An 18,788-nucleotide genomic window follows, 5' to 3' on the forward strand; every position below is an offset into this window, starting at 1 on the left:
TATGAGCACCTCTTCAATTTGCTCTTCCCTCCCATCTCTCTCAAATTAAAAATTAGTAGGCGATTGCTCAAATCCTTTTGGATTGCAATGAGGCTTGGAGCCCACCAATCAAGACAGATGTGGATGTCTGTCAGAATAGCCTCCATTCTTTTCTCTTTGCTTTCACTGTTATTGTGCTATCCATCTTTATTCTCTTTAACTCTTTCCTCAATTTTTTCCTATTTTTGCCTGGTTTTTGTTTAGTTCATCAAAATTTGCACCATCTTTTTCTTTCCTGTAAGATTTTTGAAAACTTTTTTTAATTCGAGGTTTTGTTAATTGATTTTATTTCCCTTCATGATGTTTTCTACCTTCTCCGTTACACGCTTTACTTTGTTAAAGTCCCTTTTATATTTATAAAGCTGCTTTTATGCTTGACATAAAAGTTGTATAATTCCTTGTGCTGAGTATATCTTAAGGGGTTGTTGCATTTTGTTTTGTGTTGTTGTGTTTTGGTTGTTCATTGTGTTGCATTTTGGATCACAGTCTGTTAAACTTAATAAAGTTTACTTGTTCAGTCATCCTTGATCAGATTTTGGACTGCATCCTATTGTTTATTATTTCCTTGTTGGAATAGGCCTCCAGCATTAAGTGTTCTAGGTTGGTGGTCTCCAAACTTTTTTGATTGCACATCTCTGTCAGTAATAATTTTGGAATAGGCACACCCAATCTTTGTATATTTATTAATGTATAACTTATGTATGAATGCTATTATAATAACACATTCTGTACACTATAAAACATAAAAAGACAAAATTAGAAAGTGAATGAGATAAAGATGAAACAAACACAATTTAAAAAATATTTTTTGATTTTATCTATTAATGGTACAAAGAATATTTTCCTCCTGCACTCCAGTGGATTTTCTTGCGCATCCCCTTGGGTCCTTGCATCCCACTAGGACCCCACAGTTCTAGATATTCCAAAAACAAGCATTCGTAGCCCCAAACACACTTCTTCCAAAGAGCACCTAAGTTCATAAGTGTTCTTAATTTGTTGTTGTTTCTTCCATAACTGATAAAGGAGGCAGAGTTTGTTACAGCTCCAGGATAGTTAGAGCAGCAGTAGTTAGATGAAACAATAATTCCTCTTCATTCATCTTCCTCTTCTCCACTTTTTTACCTTTCTTTTGTGGTTTTTGTCCATCCTTTTAAAGTAAACAATAAAATACATTTACAAGCCAATCACCCTCTTACACAAGCTCATTTACAATTCTGCTACTAGATTAGAAATACTGTTGTGTTCTAAACCAGTCCATGCTTGCTTCATTACTAGGGGTGTGACAAAACTCCTTTTAACCTCATTCTGGCAGAACTTCTTAAACAGTTCTGTGCTAGTATTAGAAACTCTTTAGCTCTGCATTATTAGTGTGTAATTCTATAGGGAGAAATTATCTCTCTTTGACTGTGGAAGGGCTTTATTCTGAATGATGGGAGGTAGTTTAAGATGAGTAGCACCACTGCTCTTTTTTACCAATATTCTTCTGCTCTTTAATGACAGAAAGACAAAAAAAAAAAAACCCAACTAGAATCACCTACAATGTACCTAAAGGCCATTACTAAACAAGCACTGTTTTTGTAATTCTTCAGTTTCTTGTAAGAGTAATGATGCATGAAAATAAATAAATGATGGAACCTGAAGTATAATTATGCTACATCTGAAAATTCAAATGAATTTGTATTACAAATAAAAGTCCATTCAAAGTCATGAGGAACAACCTGAAAAGCAATAACCTCATGTTTAACTTTACTGAAATATTACTTGCAGACATATCTACCCAGCATTTACCTTTTGTAACATACTTTCCCTAACTCAAATTTCTGGGTGCTATGTAGAACCAGGATCTTTTCTTCCTTTAGTTTTCCTTTTAGAGTTCACCTATCTCACATGATTGCTTCCATGCTAAGTAATTAATCTTCTATGATATCATATTGGTTGTTTTGGCAGTGGTGACATTTTTATATCCTATGACATTCTCCCAACAGTTCCAGAAGCACAAGGTAAACCAAGAATATATGTTAAGCTGTAATTTTCAAACCCCTTATGTTTCTGTGCTCAAGATTTTATTTTTTCTTTTCATTTGAATACTGCTGAGATAATTTCCCTAAAGGTAAAGCCTCCAGTATCTAATTTCCTTTTTATTAATAATTGAACTCAGAATCTTACTCCTCTTTGGCTTCAGGTGGGTATAACTGCTGAAACCAGCAGAACTTTCCAGGGCTTTCAAGCAGATCAGCTTGGAAAATGTGGCTGAGCAAAAGAATTTCTTAATATTGACAATTATTTGGTCATGTAAAAGTCATCTGTAAAATTCCATGCCCCAAAACACTAGTAGGAATGGGCGATAATTAGAAAATTTGAGGACTATAGGACTGATGTTTAAAACACTGGAGTGGTACTTCTAAGAAGAATTTTTCAGATTGATCAACTATTTCCTGTTTATCAGTAAGTCATTTAACCTGTACCTCATTGCCTTATGCATAAAAGCCTCACAGGAATTCTGAGAGTTTAAAATTCACTAAAGAAGCATGAACATCTTAGCTGTATCAAACTGGAAGACCTCTGAAGATCCAGAAAACTACTAGCTTTAGGACAGAGGCAGGGTGTTAGCTAACCCAAGACTGTAACTACAGTGCATATTCTGTCTTTTTCTCTTAATGTTCAGGCTTTGAGACTTCACTTAGTTTGTGTGCTTCTTAGTTTGTATGCTTCCAGGCCAACTGTTTGAATTTTCAGGATATATTTAGACACGATATTTTAAATATTCATCCTATTATTTATTTAATCTTGAATTTATTTTATGCTTGTATGGAAATTCATCTTCTTCCTGGTGTTATAGAAATTGACTCCACAAAATAATATGTCAGTCACTTAGTTCAATATGAATAGTCCAGTTTCTGCTGGGGTTTGGACTCCTTTGAAGGTGACAACCTAAATTAACAGTTTTGTAGGGTACACAATGATTCACAATTAATGGCCAGAGTAAATATGCTAGTTATAGTTCTACCAAATAAATATTTCTTTATCCTTGGGCATTTATGCCTTCTATTTAACTATAAATAGTTGTTGTGTCTTTCTTAATTTGATAGGAGAGCAATATACATAGACAACTCTTCTTGGGCTTGCTCCAAAGCCTAAAAATTCAATGAGAGTTTATTAAGAACTTTGGTGCAGTTTGTATGAACTCCTTAAGCTTTCTTCTATAGATTTCCTCTCAAACATATCACGTTTCCAAATTTGCTGTAGTTAATTCCCATTTTTCTTGCACTTGAGTACTTAGAACCTGCATTCTGAGTACAGTAGTTTAATTCTTACAGCAGCCATTTAGATAATTTTCACCTGAGTTGTCATAGGGTCTTCACTGGGAATTGGCTTGACCATGAATGACAGAGAAAGGAATCAGTGCAGATGAGTCTTACAGAAGACCAAGTATTTATTTTCAGTTTCCAAAAGCTTTGACAAAGTTTACATTTCAAAAGAGATTCAGTATTTAAGGCCTTTACCTTTAAAATGGTATATTTTTTGAAAGCATCATCGATTTTGATTGTTATTTTCAAAAAAGTATGTGTAGTGTGCTAAGTGTAAGGTAGGCTGGAGGAGCTGCATACATAATTCTTAGTTGCCTCTCACTCAGCAGGAATCTAGAGATTTGGCACAGGTATGTTGGTTCCACCTGCAATACGAGAGATGACTTGGAACACTCAGCCACTAGCTATTCTTTTTTACTAATTTTTGCTGAATCCTAAGTCTTAAGGCCATTTTATCTCATTTTGAAATACAGTATGGTATAGTTGAAATTTTCTTAATATCAAGCTATGTCAAGTGTATATCCAATATCTTGGTCTTTCCAAAATGTTTTGCACTTGGAAACAACTGCTTGACATGAGAGCCATTTCTCTGAGGGCAACCTTGTAGCCTGCTAGTTTTGATACCGTTTTGAAAAGTAGGAAAACATTTAGATTTTCCTTGTGGTGACTGCCTTTGGTTGTACCATGTGTATTATTTTAGAAAATATTTTATGGGGAAATAATTGCTTTATGAACCATTGAATTGACCTTTATTTTTTCCCTGAGCATCTACTATGCTTAAGGCAACAGATTAAAACTGTATTTTCAGCAACATTTTCCCCAGTTGACTTAAATTATGAACTTTCGCCACTGAGATTTTACTGATGCCATCTGGTACTTTCTCTGATCTTGAATTACTGAGATTTTAGGTAGATTACCTGTTCCTTAAATATGCATTTAACCTTTTAATTTGACCCTTTTTTTCAGAAGTTTCCCAGGGTTTTGAGATGATTCAACCCCCCACCTGCAATGGATCATTGTTCCCAAGCTTAGAATAGTTCCCGTTTTTCAATTCTTTACAGGATTGAATGAAAATCAATAGAAATTTTAGCTATGCCTTAACAGTATTTTAAATGGAAAATTCTATTGCTGCTGTCCACAACTCCTACCTGTAGTACATGCTGGACAGCTTTATACAAAATGCTAACTGAAATTTGAATTTTAAACATCTTTGTATCAAGCACAAATAAGTTTGATGACCAGTAACACCTCTTTCTATGTTAAGGATGACAGTAACTTGAGTAAAGTATTCCAATACATAGGAAATCCAGCATTCTGTTCTACAATTAACTCAGAAATGTCCCATTTTCTATCATGTTAATGAAGTCTTGCTAAATGCTTAGTCTTGTATAAAACAGGGCCTTTTAACAAAAAAATGAGGTAGACCCTCACTTTTTTCCCCTATAGTTAGGACTTTGAATAAATAAGTGACAAAATAAGTACTGGCAGAAAATATTTCCCACTGTCATTCTAGAATACTGTTTAGAAAATCATTAAACCCTGGAAGTAATCCCCTTTTAGTCCACTGGAATTGTTTCCACCAAGCATTCTACAATGGCTTAAAATGCGTTTTTTGCTATTCTCACTTCACTGTGCTTTTCCATTTTATTTTTTTTAGCCTGTAGGTACTTAATAGGAGTATCTTAATAAATGCTCTCTGAGATGCTCTCTGAGATCTTAAAAGTCTGTCAGTACCGTTAAAATGTTACACATACATTTTTATGGGTAAAATGAAAAAGGTCAGTCTGCTATGGATTCTTATTAGTTGTACTGAATGCATTATGGAAATTCTGGATTGGAATTAAGATTGCTTTACTGAAGATAGCTCATTGTAGGATATAGATTTTGTAAATATTTGGGTGTTCTTTATAAAACACACTATGGAAGTAACTATTGATAAAATCTGGTAAAAAGCTTAAGCCATACCTGCACAAAAAAAGGTGATCGTATTATAGGTTCCCTGTAAAAGTAAAATTTGTGATCCAGTGGCTGACTGAAAATTCAGAAAATGGAACCCATATTACATAACAATTCCTTCAGGGGTAAGGGTATATTTTTGAATTATACCTTCTCTTTCTCTCAATCTCTCTCTCTCTCTCTCTTTCTTACTGGGCATAATGGGAAATTAATGGCAAAAATTGGATAGAATTTGCATTTGTAACATGATATGCAATACAATACATGAACTTACTCTTATAGGATTTTTCTTATATTACATAAACTCTCTTTATAAGGTAACTTTGTGGAAGCTTCTTCAATCTTGTAGCTAATTGCTTAATTGCTAATTGCTCAATTTTCAAGGGAATCTAATGGTCAGCAAGATTCCAGAGAACTTTCATTTTGGTTATGAGAGTTTTAGCTTTGATTAATAAACTGTTATGTTTGAGATTATTTTTCATCTTTTGAAAATGGTGGCACAAAAGTAATTTTTCTATTGAATTTGTCTAGGGGGCAAAAATCCTGAAAATACTTAGAAACAAAATTTGTGAAAAAATAGTTTCCATCAAATAAATTTTTTTCTTTGTAATTCAGGCAGTGTTTTTCTGCAAAGTAAATCTGCAGCTTTCTGGATTTTTTTTAAACTGTAAGAAAATGAAATGAGATGACTTGAGAGCATTCTCTGAAAAACGGAGTAGCAAACTTTTGGGGTAAATGTATTTTGGAGTAGCTTTGGTTTTTAGCAAGATAAATATTTTTTCCAGAAATTTCCAAACTAGTCTCTGCATTATCCAGTTCTACACCTGGATCCACTTACTGCACCTCCATGTAACATGGTGCAGCTACATCCTCTGTTAATAATTGAGATATTTTTATCTAAACCATCTCACAGCTTTGCAAAATTGTATGTAGAAACCATCACAATTTTATGAGATCATCAAATATCTTTGTGTTCCTAATAGCATCAGCAGAATCCATGGGTCTTGTAACACAACATTTCTTTAGAAAGATATGTCCATGAATTGTGGCAAAGCAAACTCTCTGCATGCACCACAGATTCAGAAAATTTTATGTACTCATATCTGAGAGCAATGGAGTGCTTCTTACTCAATGGCAGAATTGGTCTTCAGAAGTAGGATTCCGTTCTTACATAAACTGCTAATTTCCAGTGTGAATTCATCCTGCTGAAGCTTAGCTTCTCATCTGTAAAGCATCACTTCCCTCTCTCCTTGGTCTATGCAGATTAAGAAATGTTGGTCCTCCTGCTTTCACACACAGTACAAGCAAATGCATGCAGAGAGGTTAGCAGAAAAGCAAGTATTTTATGGTTTCCTCTATTAAAGGTTAATTCTTTAGTGCGAATGCAATTAAAATAGACTGCTTAATTGCTGCTTTTGTTGTAATCATGAGACATCTGCCTCTGATTCTGGAAAACTAAAAGGCAGCTGAGAAACAATCTGGAAACTCACACATTACTTTGCAGCAGCTGGTGGATTCGGGTTCCTTTAGTTTCAAATTAAAAGAATTTCTTCCTAATGTCTAATCTAAACCTACTCTCTTTCAGTTTGAAGCCATTCCCCCTTGTCCTGTCACTCCAGGCTCTTGTAAAAAGTCCCTGTGCATCTTTCTTGCACGCAACTTTCAGGTCCTGGAAGGCCACAATTAGATCACCCCAAAGCCCTCCTTTTTCAAGGCTGAACAATCCCAATTCTCTCAGCCTTTCCTCATAGGAGAGGTGCTCCATCCCTCTGATCATCTCTGTGTCCCTCCTGTGGACTCGCTCCAGCAGGTCCATGTCCTTCCTGTGCTGGGACCCCAGAGCTGGATGCAGCACTGCAGGTGGGGTCTCACCAGAGCAGAGCAGAATCCCCTCCCTCTCCCTGCTGCCCACGCTGCTCTGGATGCAGCCCAGGACACGCTTGGCTCTCTGGGCTGGGAGTGCCCATGGCTGGGTCATGTCCAGCCTCTCACCCAGCAGCACCCCCAAGTCCTTCTGGGCAGGGCTGCTCTCGATGTGTTCATCCCCAGCCAGTGTTGGTACCTGGGGTTGCCCTGACCCAGGTGCAGCACCAGCACTTGGTCTTGTTAAAACTCATCAGATTCCCATGGCCACATATCTTGAGCTTGTTCAGGTCCCTCTGGATGGCATCCCATCCTTCAGGTGTGTCAACCACTCAGCTTGAACATGAACTACCAGAGGTGGCTGTGACTCAGACCTTGCAGAGGGCTTACAGAAGAGAACTTGATTACACTGGGAGGTTACAGCAGTGTGCTGGAAACAACACCACTAGTAGCAGATTTGCATCTGCTCATGACACTGGTCTGGTAGCAGTTTTCAAAACGCTAAATTTGCAAAGCAATAGGCTATGAAGTCCTTATCACTCTCTATAGAACGTGACAAGGGCAGAATCTATGGCAAAAATACCCAAGAGTGCAGTGAGCTTGGGGGAGACTGAAGGTGGAGTGAGACATAAATCTGGATGAGGAAGTTCCTTTGCAAATTTCTGAGTATGTGTTGTGTTCTTTCTCCCTCTCTCACTGTTCTCCTTTGTCATCTTCAAAATTTCTAGGTGTAAATCTACCTAATGTATATACTAATTAAATATCTACTAAGGTCCCATGTCATTTAATTATACTTCCTGAGTGATCATTCTGCTAATCTGAGCTTTTTGCAGTCACATAAGAAGGAAATATAATTTAAATAAAAATAATCACAAATTTCACTTAACTAGGCAGAATTTAGCCTTTAGCACTGATGGGTTTTTGAAATATTCCTAATATAAAGTATTGTATAACTGTCTTTAGTACATATAGCAATTAGCCATTGTCTTTGAAATTGTTATATATTGATTCTGTACCAGCAGCCAGAGACTCATCAAGTATCAAATTATGATTATATGATACTGAACATACACCAAGTTTTTCTTCATATTCCATCTTTCCTCAAGTTTAGGTCAGATGTGTTTTCTGACTGAAAAAACCCAACAACAATAGTAGAAATGAGACTCATAAATACTGATAAAAATACTGCTTTATCAGCTTTCTGAAGTATAGCACCTATCTCTCAGAGACACTGCAAGGATTTCCAACCTAGATACATGCTGGCAACAGCTGAAGTGTTGTGGACATTTTTCTGTCCTCTTGATCTCTCAGTGCATAAGACATCCTGAGCAGCCTAAGCTGCAGCAGTTTCGCTGGGCTGTTTTATTTCAGTGTAGACTGGTCTCCATGCTGTGACATGCTGGAGTCCTACCCTGCCCTGCCTGCTGCATGCTGGCTTGCGAGGGATGCAAAGCCCTCCTGGAACCAAGACACTCCTCCTGTGCAGGCACACAGGACCTCCTGGCGCGCTCTGAGCTCTCCTTCCACTGCAAAGGGGGAAGAACGGACATGACAATCTCATCCTGTATTTGGAACTGACATGTGGCAAATAATACCTCTGGAGAGTGAGATTCCTTTCACTGCCACTCACCTCCACTTATGCTGCCCATGCCTAAACCTCTCAGCTCCATTACAAGATGTTCTAGCTGCATCTCTAACTGCCAGTGCCCACCTCATGATTTTACCCTTTCACCACACTCTTAAGATGTTTTAGGTTAATTATAGAAGTGCACCAGTACATGAGTGAGTGAGAGAAAGATGTAGAGAGATGATAACTGCCTGCAATTATGTGAAGGGTTTAAATGCTGAGAAGACAAGGAATGTATTGAGCATGAAACATGGGCTAATACTAGGGTGGATGAGACATAAGAAAGAGAAACACCCAATGAATTCTCTGGAAAAGTTTATCAGACAGTGTGATTATTAAATTTGGAGACTTTCTTTTAGGAGAAAGATTTCTTACATGGAAGGTTCAAGACTTCAATAGTTTCACAGGGAATAATTTCATATTTGTGGTGACTGCAGAACTGGCTTCTCTGGCTTCTCTTTGTATGTGCGTGCACACAGGGACTCATAACTGCACAGACAATGGCAACAGCATATGGCTCCTTTGTGACGGTGACTCCTTCAATGACAGTGATTTTCACCATCTAGTGCATGTTTGGCATTCTCATCTCATCAGGACTTCTGTCCATCAACAAGACTCTGTTGCAATGCTGCTTATATTTCTAAAGACCATATAACTCCAAGCTACTGTTGTGAGACAAAAGAAAACCTGTCAGAATGGCATTTTCTTCTTATTCTTGAAAATGTAAGATTTCTTTCAAATACTACACTGGCCTGAGGCTTAAGAGAGGTAACATTTGGCTCTGTGCTAGGACAGATTTTGTATGTCAACATCCATTGGATTTAGAAATAGCAGATTTTAAGTGAGAAGTTGCTATAAAATCTGCTAGGCCAGGGTATACTGTACATAAAATTGTTTGGTATATTATAAAAATGTATTGATTTTATTGGGACATTTACAGAAAAAAAATTATCATCTGAAAGGCTGAACTAAAAAATACAGGGAGGATCTGATCCCACACATTTGAAATTTCTGAACACATAGCTAACTACTGTAAATAATCTGAAGTCTGTTGTAATAAGTGTTCTATGCTTTAAAGATTTTAAAGAATCATGGCTATATTTTAAGCTTTCTTGGTTTTTTTAGTCAAAAGATGAATAGCAGTTGTGAGGATTTCTAGGCATCATGAGATCACAGTGTGATTTTTTATTCACATTTTTACCATGCAGAGGTAAGGACTCATGTTACGATTTTGGCTGCAGTCACAACAGTGTTTTTTTGGTTGAATAACACATCCAGTTTTGCCTACATGCCTGTGTCTCATATATATATATATATATATATATATATATATATATATATATATATATACACATCTCTCTATATATACACAGACATACATATACTTAATTTTGTTCTCCTATTAATAATCATACACATTGAGGCTTCATGCTCCTGTGTGTTCAGGCTGTTCTAGGGACATGCAGATCACGTCCACTGCAGATCTGTCTGCTCTCCAACACCCTGTACTGGCTGTGTTTCCCTTGTCTCTGGGGTCATTCCCAACAGCTAAGTCATGAGAAATGTACACAGCATGTGGGGGCCCTGGTCAGTCAGAGCTAGAGGGTTTTTCCTGTAGATGACATTGCATAACATACTTCAGTAGGTTTTTGCTTCCCTGTTTGCTTCTCTAATCTTCTAGAGGCTGCAATAACACTTTATTGCAGAAAGAAGAATTATTTTGGCCAAAGGAATACCTTTAGCTGGGCAATTTTCAAAAGGCTACAAGGCAGGAAGTGATATTTTGGAATTAAGTACATTGTGTGGTGCCCTTTTCATTTGACCTTGCAATATATGGGAGTGTGTTGGTGTGTGGATTGATGAGTTCTCAAGGGCATCAGGATCCTAACTGTGAGTCCTGCTAGATTAGAAATGTAAAACTTGAGGAGATGGTAGAGAAAGCTGAAATTTAGTTAGAAAGTAAACAAGAAAATACAAACTGTCTCGTAGTTTTTCAGTGAGGGCTAGCTCTGTCTCAGTTTCAGGAGAGTCTGTCTCTCTCTAGCCAAAGGGAATGTAGGATGTGTCAGAGAGGGTCTGATTGGGGAGGAATTCAGTGCGGCTATCAGCAGTGGACTTCTATGTAAATACTGCAACACCTCTGAACCAAGGAACAGCTGAGATAACATTATAAACTAATCTCTAGTGCTGGCAAAGCTGCTCAATCCCTCACATTATATGGTTTCTGTAGAAAAGATGTGCTAGGGAAAAAAAGAAGCAGATTTAAACTATATATGGCAACTTACCATCGGGTAAAATATGCTGACTTTTTAGAATTGAAAGCAGCATATGGTATTTTTTTTCTTTGAAATGGTGCTCTGTGCCAGGGTGTATTTGCTTAGAAATCCTTGCATATATATGAATTCTTATATAAATAGGCATCGCTATCACCAAAACATTTCCAAGTCCCTGTTACGTGTGCCTGATCAATTTTGATAAATATATACTCTCTTGAGGTCCTTATCCCACCAGTATTGACTTTGGTTGATTTTCCATCAAGACAAAACAAACAAAGAGCCGAAGTTTGTCCAGAGCAGAGGCATTGAAGCACAGTGTTTTGCTGCTTTGACCTTTTGAGGTCACTGTATTTCACAGTCCTACACAGTCTTTCTTAGGTAGCTAAGAAAAAAGAGCAATATATAAAAATATATATAGATGTATATACACATAGATATACACATGTATATACACACATATATATACATGCATATAAAATATATATGTGCATATATATTTATATATACTCATGTATTAAATATACATACAAAACTCTGTACACAAATGGTGTCTCACCTGGAAGAGGTTCTCTTTCCTCGAGGCATTTAAAGAAAAGCAGGAGCTATTAATGTCCAAGAAGTTTGCAGCTGCCATCTCTTTCAGAGTTGTGCTCATAATTGGGCACAAACTCAAGATAAACTGGGGTTGGGGTGGAGCTAACCACCTCATTAATTGTGCTAGAAACAAGGAAACCTTTTCCACAATCTCTGATTTCAGAAGAAATTAAAGTCTGAGGGTCTCTGACGCCCCCTTTGGATACCGTTTAGAAACAAATAGTGATTTCCAGTTGTCACACACGTTGTCAGAGCCAAACCACAATGCAAAGATTGCTCTTCCAGCAACACTTCTCAAAGCCCCCAGACTGCCAGTTGTGTAGCATTCACAAACTCTTTCCTTCCACCTAACTTAAGACGTAAATAACCATGTGATGGCTGTCAGCCTTTGTGTGGCATCTCTTAAACTGGACCTGCGTTTAAGCAGTTGATCCACTTAAATGTTCCCCTCTTGACTTTGAATCTCACCATTCCCTTCTGTCCCAGAGCTCAACTCTCCCCCCTGCATCCTAGCATTGTGTCACAGGCAGACACGGAGCCGTTTACAAGCTGAGCTCCTGGAAGACACTGTACTCCACACTATAATGAGTTTCTCTGGGACATGAGTTGACAATCTCTGCTTTCACATACCAGGCCAAACCCACTCAAGGGATGCCTCTCCAGTCTTTCTATTTTTAACAAACAAAAAAAAGTCCTGAAGACACATGGATTTTCTAGGTTCCACCGCTGGAACAAATTATCAATGAGGATGTTTCAACAACTGAGCAGGAAAACAACTGTCACATTACATTAATACCATAGCTGGTTTTTGTCCAAGTTATTCCCATATCTCATCCTCTGCCCTATCTCTTACTGATCTGATGTGCATTAAAAGCGCAAAAATAAGGAGTTTAAGTCTATGCATATTAACATAAATAATCATATCCCATTTTGTGCTATAGATGTCAGCCAAAAGCAGAGAAAAGGGTGATTTTTGCAGCATGTGCTCATCAAAGTTTAAAAAAAATTGAGTGTGCAGTGCTCCTTCCTAAGGCAACACAGAGAGCAGAGGCTGCCTGCATGCAGGAGAGGAGCCTCAATTGTTGGCACCGAAGTAACCTCATCACTCGTTGATTAAAGATGAGCTCGACTGGCCTTTGTTTCGGTGGAAAAATCAAAAGCCGGGAAGAAAACACCCGTGCGGCTTCCCTCGCACCCTCCTCCGCCAAGCCCAAGCATCATGAATTTGAGGCGCCGCACCTGGCGGGGCACCGGCGGGTGCTGACCGCGGGGCCCGAGCCGGGCTGCGGGCACGGCGGCACCTTCCCGGCCCCTGCCCGGCGGCGCTGACCCCCGGGGGCTGCGCTGGGCTCCCTATTTGGCCATGCGGCGGCTGGGGCCGCGCTGCCCCGCGCCTGCCATACATGGGCCGGGCGGCCGCGCCGCGCCGGGGCTGGCCCGGCTCCATTCATGGCTGCGCGGCCGCTCAGTGGCGCGGAGCCGACCAAATAAGGAGAAGGTGGCTGCCCCGGCCCGCCGCGGCCCCGGACGACGCTGCCCCTAGGGGGGTATAAATTGGGGCGTCTCCGCCGAGCCAGCACCCAGGGTCTCCTCCTCCGCCCCCCGCCGCCGGTGCTGGTTTGGTGAGTAGCGCGGCGGCACCCGCAGCCGCGCGGGGCGGGCAGGAGGCATCGGTGGGATGGGGCGAGACGGGACAGGATGGAATACTTGGGAGGGGTGGATGGGAGGCCCCGCCGGGCGGCGGACGCCGGTGGTGCGGGTGCAGCCGGTGCCCGGGCCGTGCAGCTCCCGGCTGAGCGCTGTTTCCGCCGGGAACACCGCCCGGCCCCGGCCCCGGCCCCGGCCGCGCAGCATCGCCCGCCGCGCTCCGACGCGGCGCGACCTTCGCCGCCCGCGAAGCGCTCTGGGCAGGACAGATCTCTGCGATTTAAAAAGCTTTCCCTCCCTTTTCGGTCCGCGGCCCGAGGGATCCGCTAATGACGCCCAAATTGAGCGTCCTGCAAGCTGGGGCGGCTTTTAAAGCGGGTAGAAGAAAGCGGGTGACGGATCCCGTTTAGAGCCCTGCCCACGAGTCGTGGAGCATCCTCCCGGGACGACTCAAATTTCCCGCTCCCGCCGCAGCAATCCGCGCCGGCAGTGCCCTCCGGGATGGCGAGCGGGAGGGCGCGGAGGGGCTGCCCGCGGGGCTCTGAGCGTGCCACCGTGCTGTTTTCCAGGTTCGAGCTTCCTTCCGAAGATGTGTGACGACGAGGAAACCACCGCACTGGTGTGCGACAATGGCTCGGGGCTGGTCAAGGCGGGCTTTGCCGGAGACGATGCCCCCAGGGCCGTTTTCCCGTCCATCGTCGGTCGCCCGAGGCACCAGGTAAACAGAGAGGCAGGACCGAGGCAGGACAGAGCATCCCACTCTCTTTAGGCGTCGCCTCCACTTTCCCCTTCCATCAGTTCTTCTGCCGTGTACGAAGTACCCCACCCTCTCGTCTGCTCACCTCTTGCGATAGTACTGATTATACATTCCCAGGTCTGGCCAGTGTTTTCTTAACTTCCCTGTTTGGCTGTCCCATGCCTCCTTTTTCTCCTACAATTTCTTTGGGGAAAAGTTCATAAAGTTCATAATGCCTTTCTTTTCCTTTTTTTTCCTTTTTTTTAAATTAAAACATTTGCAATTTTTTTTTTTTCATCCTTGGTAAATTACTGCTGAGGCTGTGTAGTAATATGGAGTATCTTCCTTCACTAGAATGCTAATTTCCCTCTGTATCTTCCTGTTTACAAACTCCTTTTCCTGCTTGTGATACTGTGCAGTTTACTTTCAGTCAAATTTTTGAAAGAAGCAACTGAAAATAAGAGGTGTATTATAAATGGGGGAAAATCCATTCATCTGATGGAAGGAAAAAAGATTTTATGAGAACACCTCAAATTCTGTTGACTTAATATTTTAAAAATATTAAATTTATTTTCCCAAACAGCCTTTCTGGGGTGTGACTGCTAGCACCTTTCCTGGAAATGAGATAGTTAGAATTGCAGAATCATAGAATATCCTGGCTTGGAAGGGACCAACAAGGATTGTCAAAGTCCAGTTCCTGGCCCTGCATGGGACAGCCCTGGGAGTCACACCCTGTGCCTGAGAGCATTGTCCAAGCACTTCTTGAACTCTGTCAGAGCCAGTGCTGTGACCACTTCCCTGGGGAGCCTGTTCCAGTGCCCAACCACCCTCTGGGTGAAGAACCTTTTTCTAATATCCGCCTAAACCTCCCCTGACACAACTTCATGCCAGTTGTCTGCGATGTGGTTTTTTGGGCTCTGTGATATTGCCTTCCTCAAATAATTATTTTCTGTGTTTTCTTCTCTTAGGGTGTTATGGTTGGTATGGGTCAGAAAGATTCTTATGTGGGTGATGAAGCTCAGAGCAAAAGAGGTATCCTTACTTTGAAATATCCAATTGAACACGGCATCATCACCAACTGGGATGATATGGAAAAGATCTGGCACCACACTTTCTACAATGAACTCCGTGTGGCCCCTGAGGAACACCCTACTTTGCTCACAGAAGCCCCCTTGAACCCTAAAGCTAACCGTGAAAAGATGACCCAGATAATGTTTGAGACCTTCAACGTGCCTGCTATGTATGTGGCAATCCAGGCTGTGCTGTCCCTGTATGCCTCTGGCCGTACAACAGGTAAAATGAACAAATAAACACCATTTAGATTCTATTTCCTTTCAGAAACTCTCCTTCCTTCCCATTCCAAATAGGAAAACACACCATAACTCATTCAAATTTACAGAAAAATAGATATTTTTAGTTTTTAGCAATTAACAATAACAGTAGCATAAAAGCCAGTGTGAAATAGGCCCACAGTGCTCTTTCCATAGACTATCTGCATTGCTTTTGGAGAGACACCATGGAGCTGACTCTGCCACTGCTTGTTGTAGCCCAAATGAGGAGATATTTCATGTAGGGTTACTGCAGTTGCAAAAGTGTTACACCAGATTAAGGGTTTGAACTGGACCAAAAGATGCCTGTTATCAGATCAAGACAGTCACTGTTGCAAATATTCTTATTGGTCAGTGTAGTAGCAGTGGAAGACTACTCTTATGGATTAGCTTAAAATATTAATGGAACAACTGTTCTGTGCAAAAATTCCCACCAAACAAGAATGTCCAGGCAAGCAAAGGCAGAAAGAACTGGAAAGATCTTTGTGACTGAAAAAGAATTAATCTTCTTTATACTGCCTGAAAAATCATTTATTTTGCTGTTTTTCCTGATACCTCATGTGTCTAAGGACTCTAAGCATTTGCTAGGTAATTCCAGCTGCTCTCTGACATTTGTCTCCCAGGTATTGTTCTTGATTCTGGAGATGGTGTCACCCACAATGTACCTATTTATGAAGGCTATGCCTTGCCTCATGCTATCATGCGTCTGGACCTGGCTGGCAGGGATCTGACTGACTACCTCATGAAGATCCTCACGGAGCGTGGCTACTCCTTTGTGACAACAGGTCAGTCCTTCAGCTTTTCCCTACTGTGAAAATCCTCATGTATCTCTTGGCTGATCATCTTCTCCAGTACTGTGCTTATCCAAAGCTTGATTTGATTCTCCTATATCTACAGCTGAACGTGAGATTGTTCGTGATATCAAAGAGAAACTGTGCTATGTTGCACTGGACTTTGAGAATGAAATGGCCACTGCTGCCTCTTCCTCCTCTCTGGAAAAGAGCTATGAATTGCCCGACGGTCAGGTGATCACAATTGGTAACGAACGTTTCCGCTGCCCTGAAACCTTATTCCAGCCATCCTTTATTGGTAAGTGTTCCCAGGAAATTCTCCTTTCTGTAGGAGGTATGAATGAATCAGAAGATTTGGAAGGTGCCCTGCTCCTCTTCCTGCTTCCTGCTAAATTTGGCACAAAATCAGACATGAATAAATAATGATTTAGATCCTTTGGTTCCTGTAAGATGGGCTTGATGTGAGCTCAGTCTGGTAATTAGCTGAGTTTTGGGCTCTTGTTGCAAGTTTTAGATCAAGTTTTAGGGTCACAAACTTTTCATGATAAAACATACAGTTAAAATATCATCATTAAGGAGTTGGATTCCATGATCTGTATGGATCCCTTCCAGCTCAAGACATTTTATAATTCTGTGTCACTGATGGCAAGAATAGCTTTCAGTGCTGTATTTGCACTTACACTCGAAACAGTATCTATTTCCATGAAGAAGTAAAGTGTCAGAGAGAAGGACATGGAGTGAAGGTGTGTGTATATTTATATGCACTGTAATTAAACATTACCATGGTCGAGATGGAAGGCTTTGCTGGTTATGCATGCAGCTGACGGATACAGCAAATGTTTATACTCTTAAGTCCCAAGCAAAACAGGCAGTTGTTCATCAGCTGACATCTTACCGTGGATCCAGTGTCAGCCCTTTCAGGCAGCACCTGTTGAAATTAATAAATTGGAACACAACCTACAAACACTTGCTTCTTGTTTCTTTCTTCTTATCATCAAGTACTAATATCTTATTCCATGTCGTGGTTGTCTTGCCTTGGTGATTCTGAATAGAACAGACTGAATTTTGAGTTGACTGAAGAAGAAGTTACTATTGTCTTCTTTATTTCTACTTCAGCTATTTCTATTGTCTTCATTGCTGTCTTTACTATATTCCACTAATGCTTTTAGTGAGACTGACACAAACCAATACTCATGTTTTCTGTTTTAGATACCTTTCCTCCATTGCCATATACTAAATGAGTTTATCTTGCATGTCTACTTGTTCTCTCTCTCACTGTATGTTTTGGGTCTCTTGCCTTTGCACATGCATTATGATTGTTACCTTTTCTGACAAATAATGTTAATTTTCTAAGTTAGTTTTGTAATTCTATTTTTTTATATTTTTCTGTAACACTTTATAATCAGTAATTATTTTTACAAGAAAAAGGCCATAGAAGTTTATATTAATGATGAGGAGAAATGCCACAGTTTTGTCTCGTGAAGAACTCTTGTATAATTTACTGGCCTACTGTCTTTTTTTTTCTCAAGGTATGGAATCTGCTGGTATCCATGAAACTACCTACAACAGTATCATGAAGTGTGATATTGATATCCGTAAGGACCTCTACGCTAACAACGTCCTCTCAGGTGGTACAACAATGTACCCCGGCATTGCTGATCGCATGCAGAAAGAAATCACTGCTCTTGCTCCTAGCACTATGAAGATCAAGGTAAGGAATTTGACTCTGTTTTATAAAATGTGGATAAAGATGGAGACAATGTGTACTTCATTAAACTGGGATATAGGAACAACTCAAAATGAGATCAACAGCTGATGGACAAATGAGCAGAAATTCCATTTGATCAGAATAATTGGTTAGAATCAAGTGTTAGAATAGAAGAAAATATGATTACAGATTTATTTAAATCATTACATGTGTTGTAAGAGCTGCTGAAGATCGATACTGTTGTAGGAAAGTTCTTTACTTGCTTAAGGAAATACCCAGTGGTTTGATTGACTATGAGCATTGATGATATGGATTCGTTGTTCAGAAGTGAAGATTTTTTTGCTTTTCTTTATCCTAGATCATTGCCCCTCCTGAACGCAAGTATTCTGTCTGGATTGGTGGCTCCATTCTAGCATCTCTGTCCACCTTCCAGCAAATGTGGATCAGTAAACAGGAGTATGATGAAGCTGGTCCATCCATTGTACACCGCAAGTGCTTCTAAGCACTTCCCCCCTCAATTTACTTCCCACTCAGGATGACGACAGTATGCTTCTTGGAGTCTTCTGGCAAACCTTCCCGAACTCTTCAGTCATTGTACAGTTTGTTTACACACCCGTGCAATTTATTTGTGCTTCTAATATTTATTGCTTTATAAATAAACGAGATCTGGGACTTGCAACCTACAAATTATTGTCTTTTGTTTTATTTTAAGCATTTTTTGGTCCAAAAAAATGAGGCTAAACCCCTGGGGTTTTGAAACTCCCATGAGACCTATGAATACTTTTACTGCATCCATGTCTTAACTGATGTAGACATGTTAGGTCATGGTTTTCTATTAGTAAGAATTTACACTTTATAGTTTTAATTTTGAAACTTGAAACAAAAGAAGCAATATATTTCAAGGCTTATAAAGAA

At 40.1% G+C, this 18,788-nt stretch overlaps 1 protein-coding gene and 1 long non-coding RNA gene across 2 annotated transcripts; one reads left to right on the forward strand and one right to left on the reverse strand.

Annotated features, from left to right (window-relative positions):
• Positions 1-700: 700 nt before the first annotated feature.
• LOC138111618 (uncharacterized) lies at positions 701-12,332 on the reverse strand. Its single transcript, XR_011151399.1, has 2 exons — positions 11,626-12,332; positions 701-1,186 (listed from the first exon to the last, which is right to left on the reverse strand). It is a non-coding gene; the product is annotated as an uncharacterized lncRNA (long non-coding RNA).
• An 847-nt stretch (positions 12,333-13,179) lies between these two features.
• On the forward strand, positions 13,180-18,560 carry ACTC1 (actin alpha cardiac muscle 1). The gene is made up of 7 exons (XM_069017715.1): positions 13,180-13,285; positions 13,880-14,028; positions 15,015-15,339; positions 15,998-16,159; positions 16,272-16,463; positions 17,695-17,876; positions 18,232-18,560. The coding sequence occupies exons 2-7, from the start codon at positions 13,900-13,902 to the stop codon at positions 18,373-18,375; spliced, it is 1,134 nt and encodes a 377-aa protein (XP_068873816.1). The 5' UTR covers positions 13,180-13,285; positions 13,880-13,899; the 3' UTR covers positions 18,376-18,560.
• The last annotated feature ends 228 nt before the right edge of the window (positions 18,561-18,788 follow it).

This window comes from Aphelocoma coerulescens, chromosome 5, assembly GCF_041296385.1.
Source record: "Aphelocoma coerulescens isolate FSJ_1873_10779 chromosome 5, UR_Acoe_1.0, whole genome shotgun sequence".
Taxonomy (NCBI): Eukaryota; Metazoa; Chordata; class Aves; order Passeriformes; family Corvidae; genus Aphelocoma; species Aphelocoma coerulescens.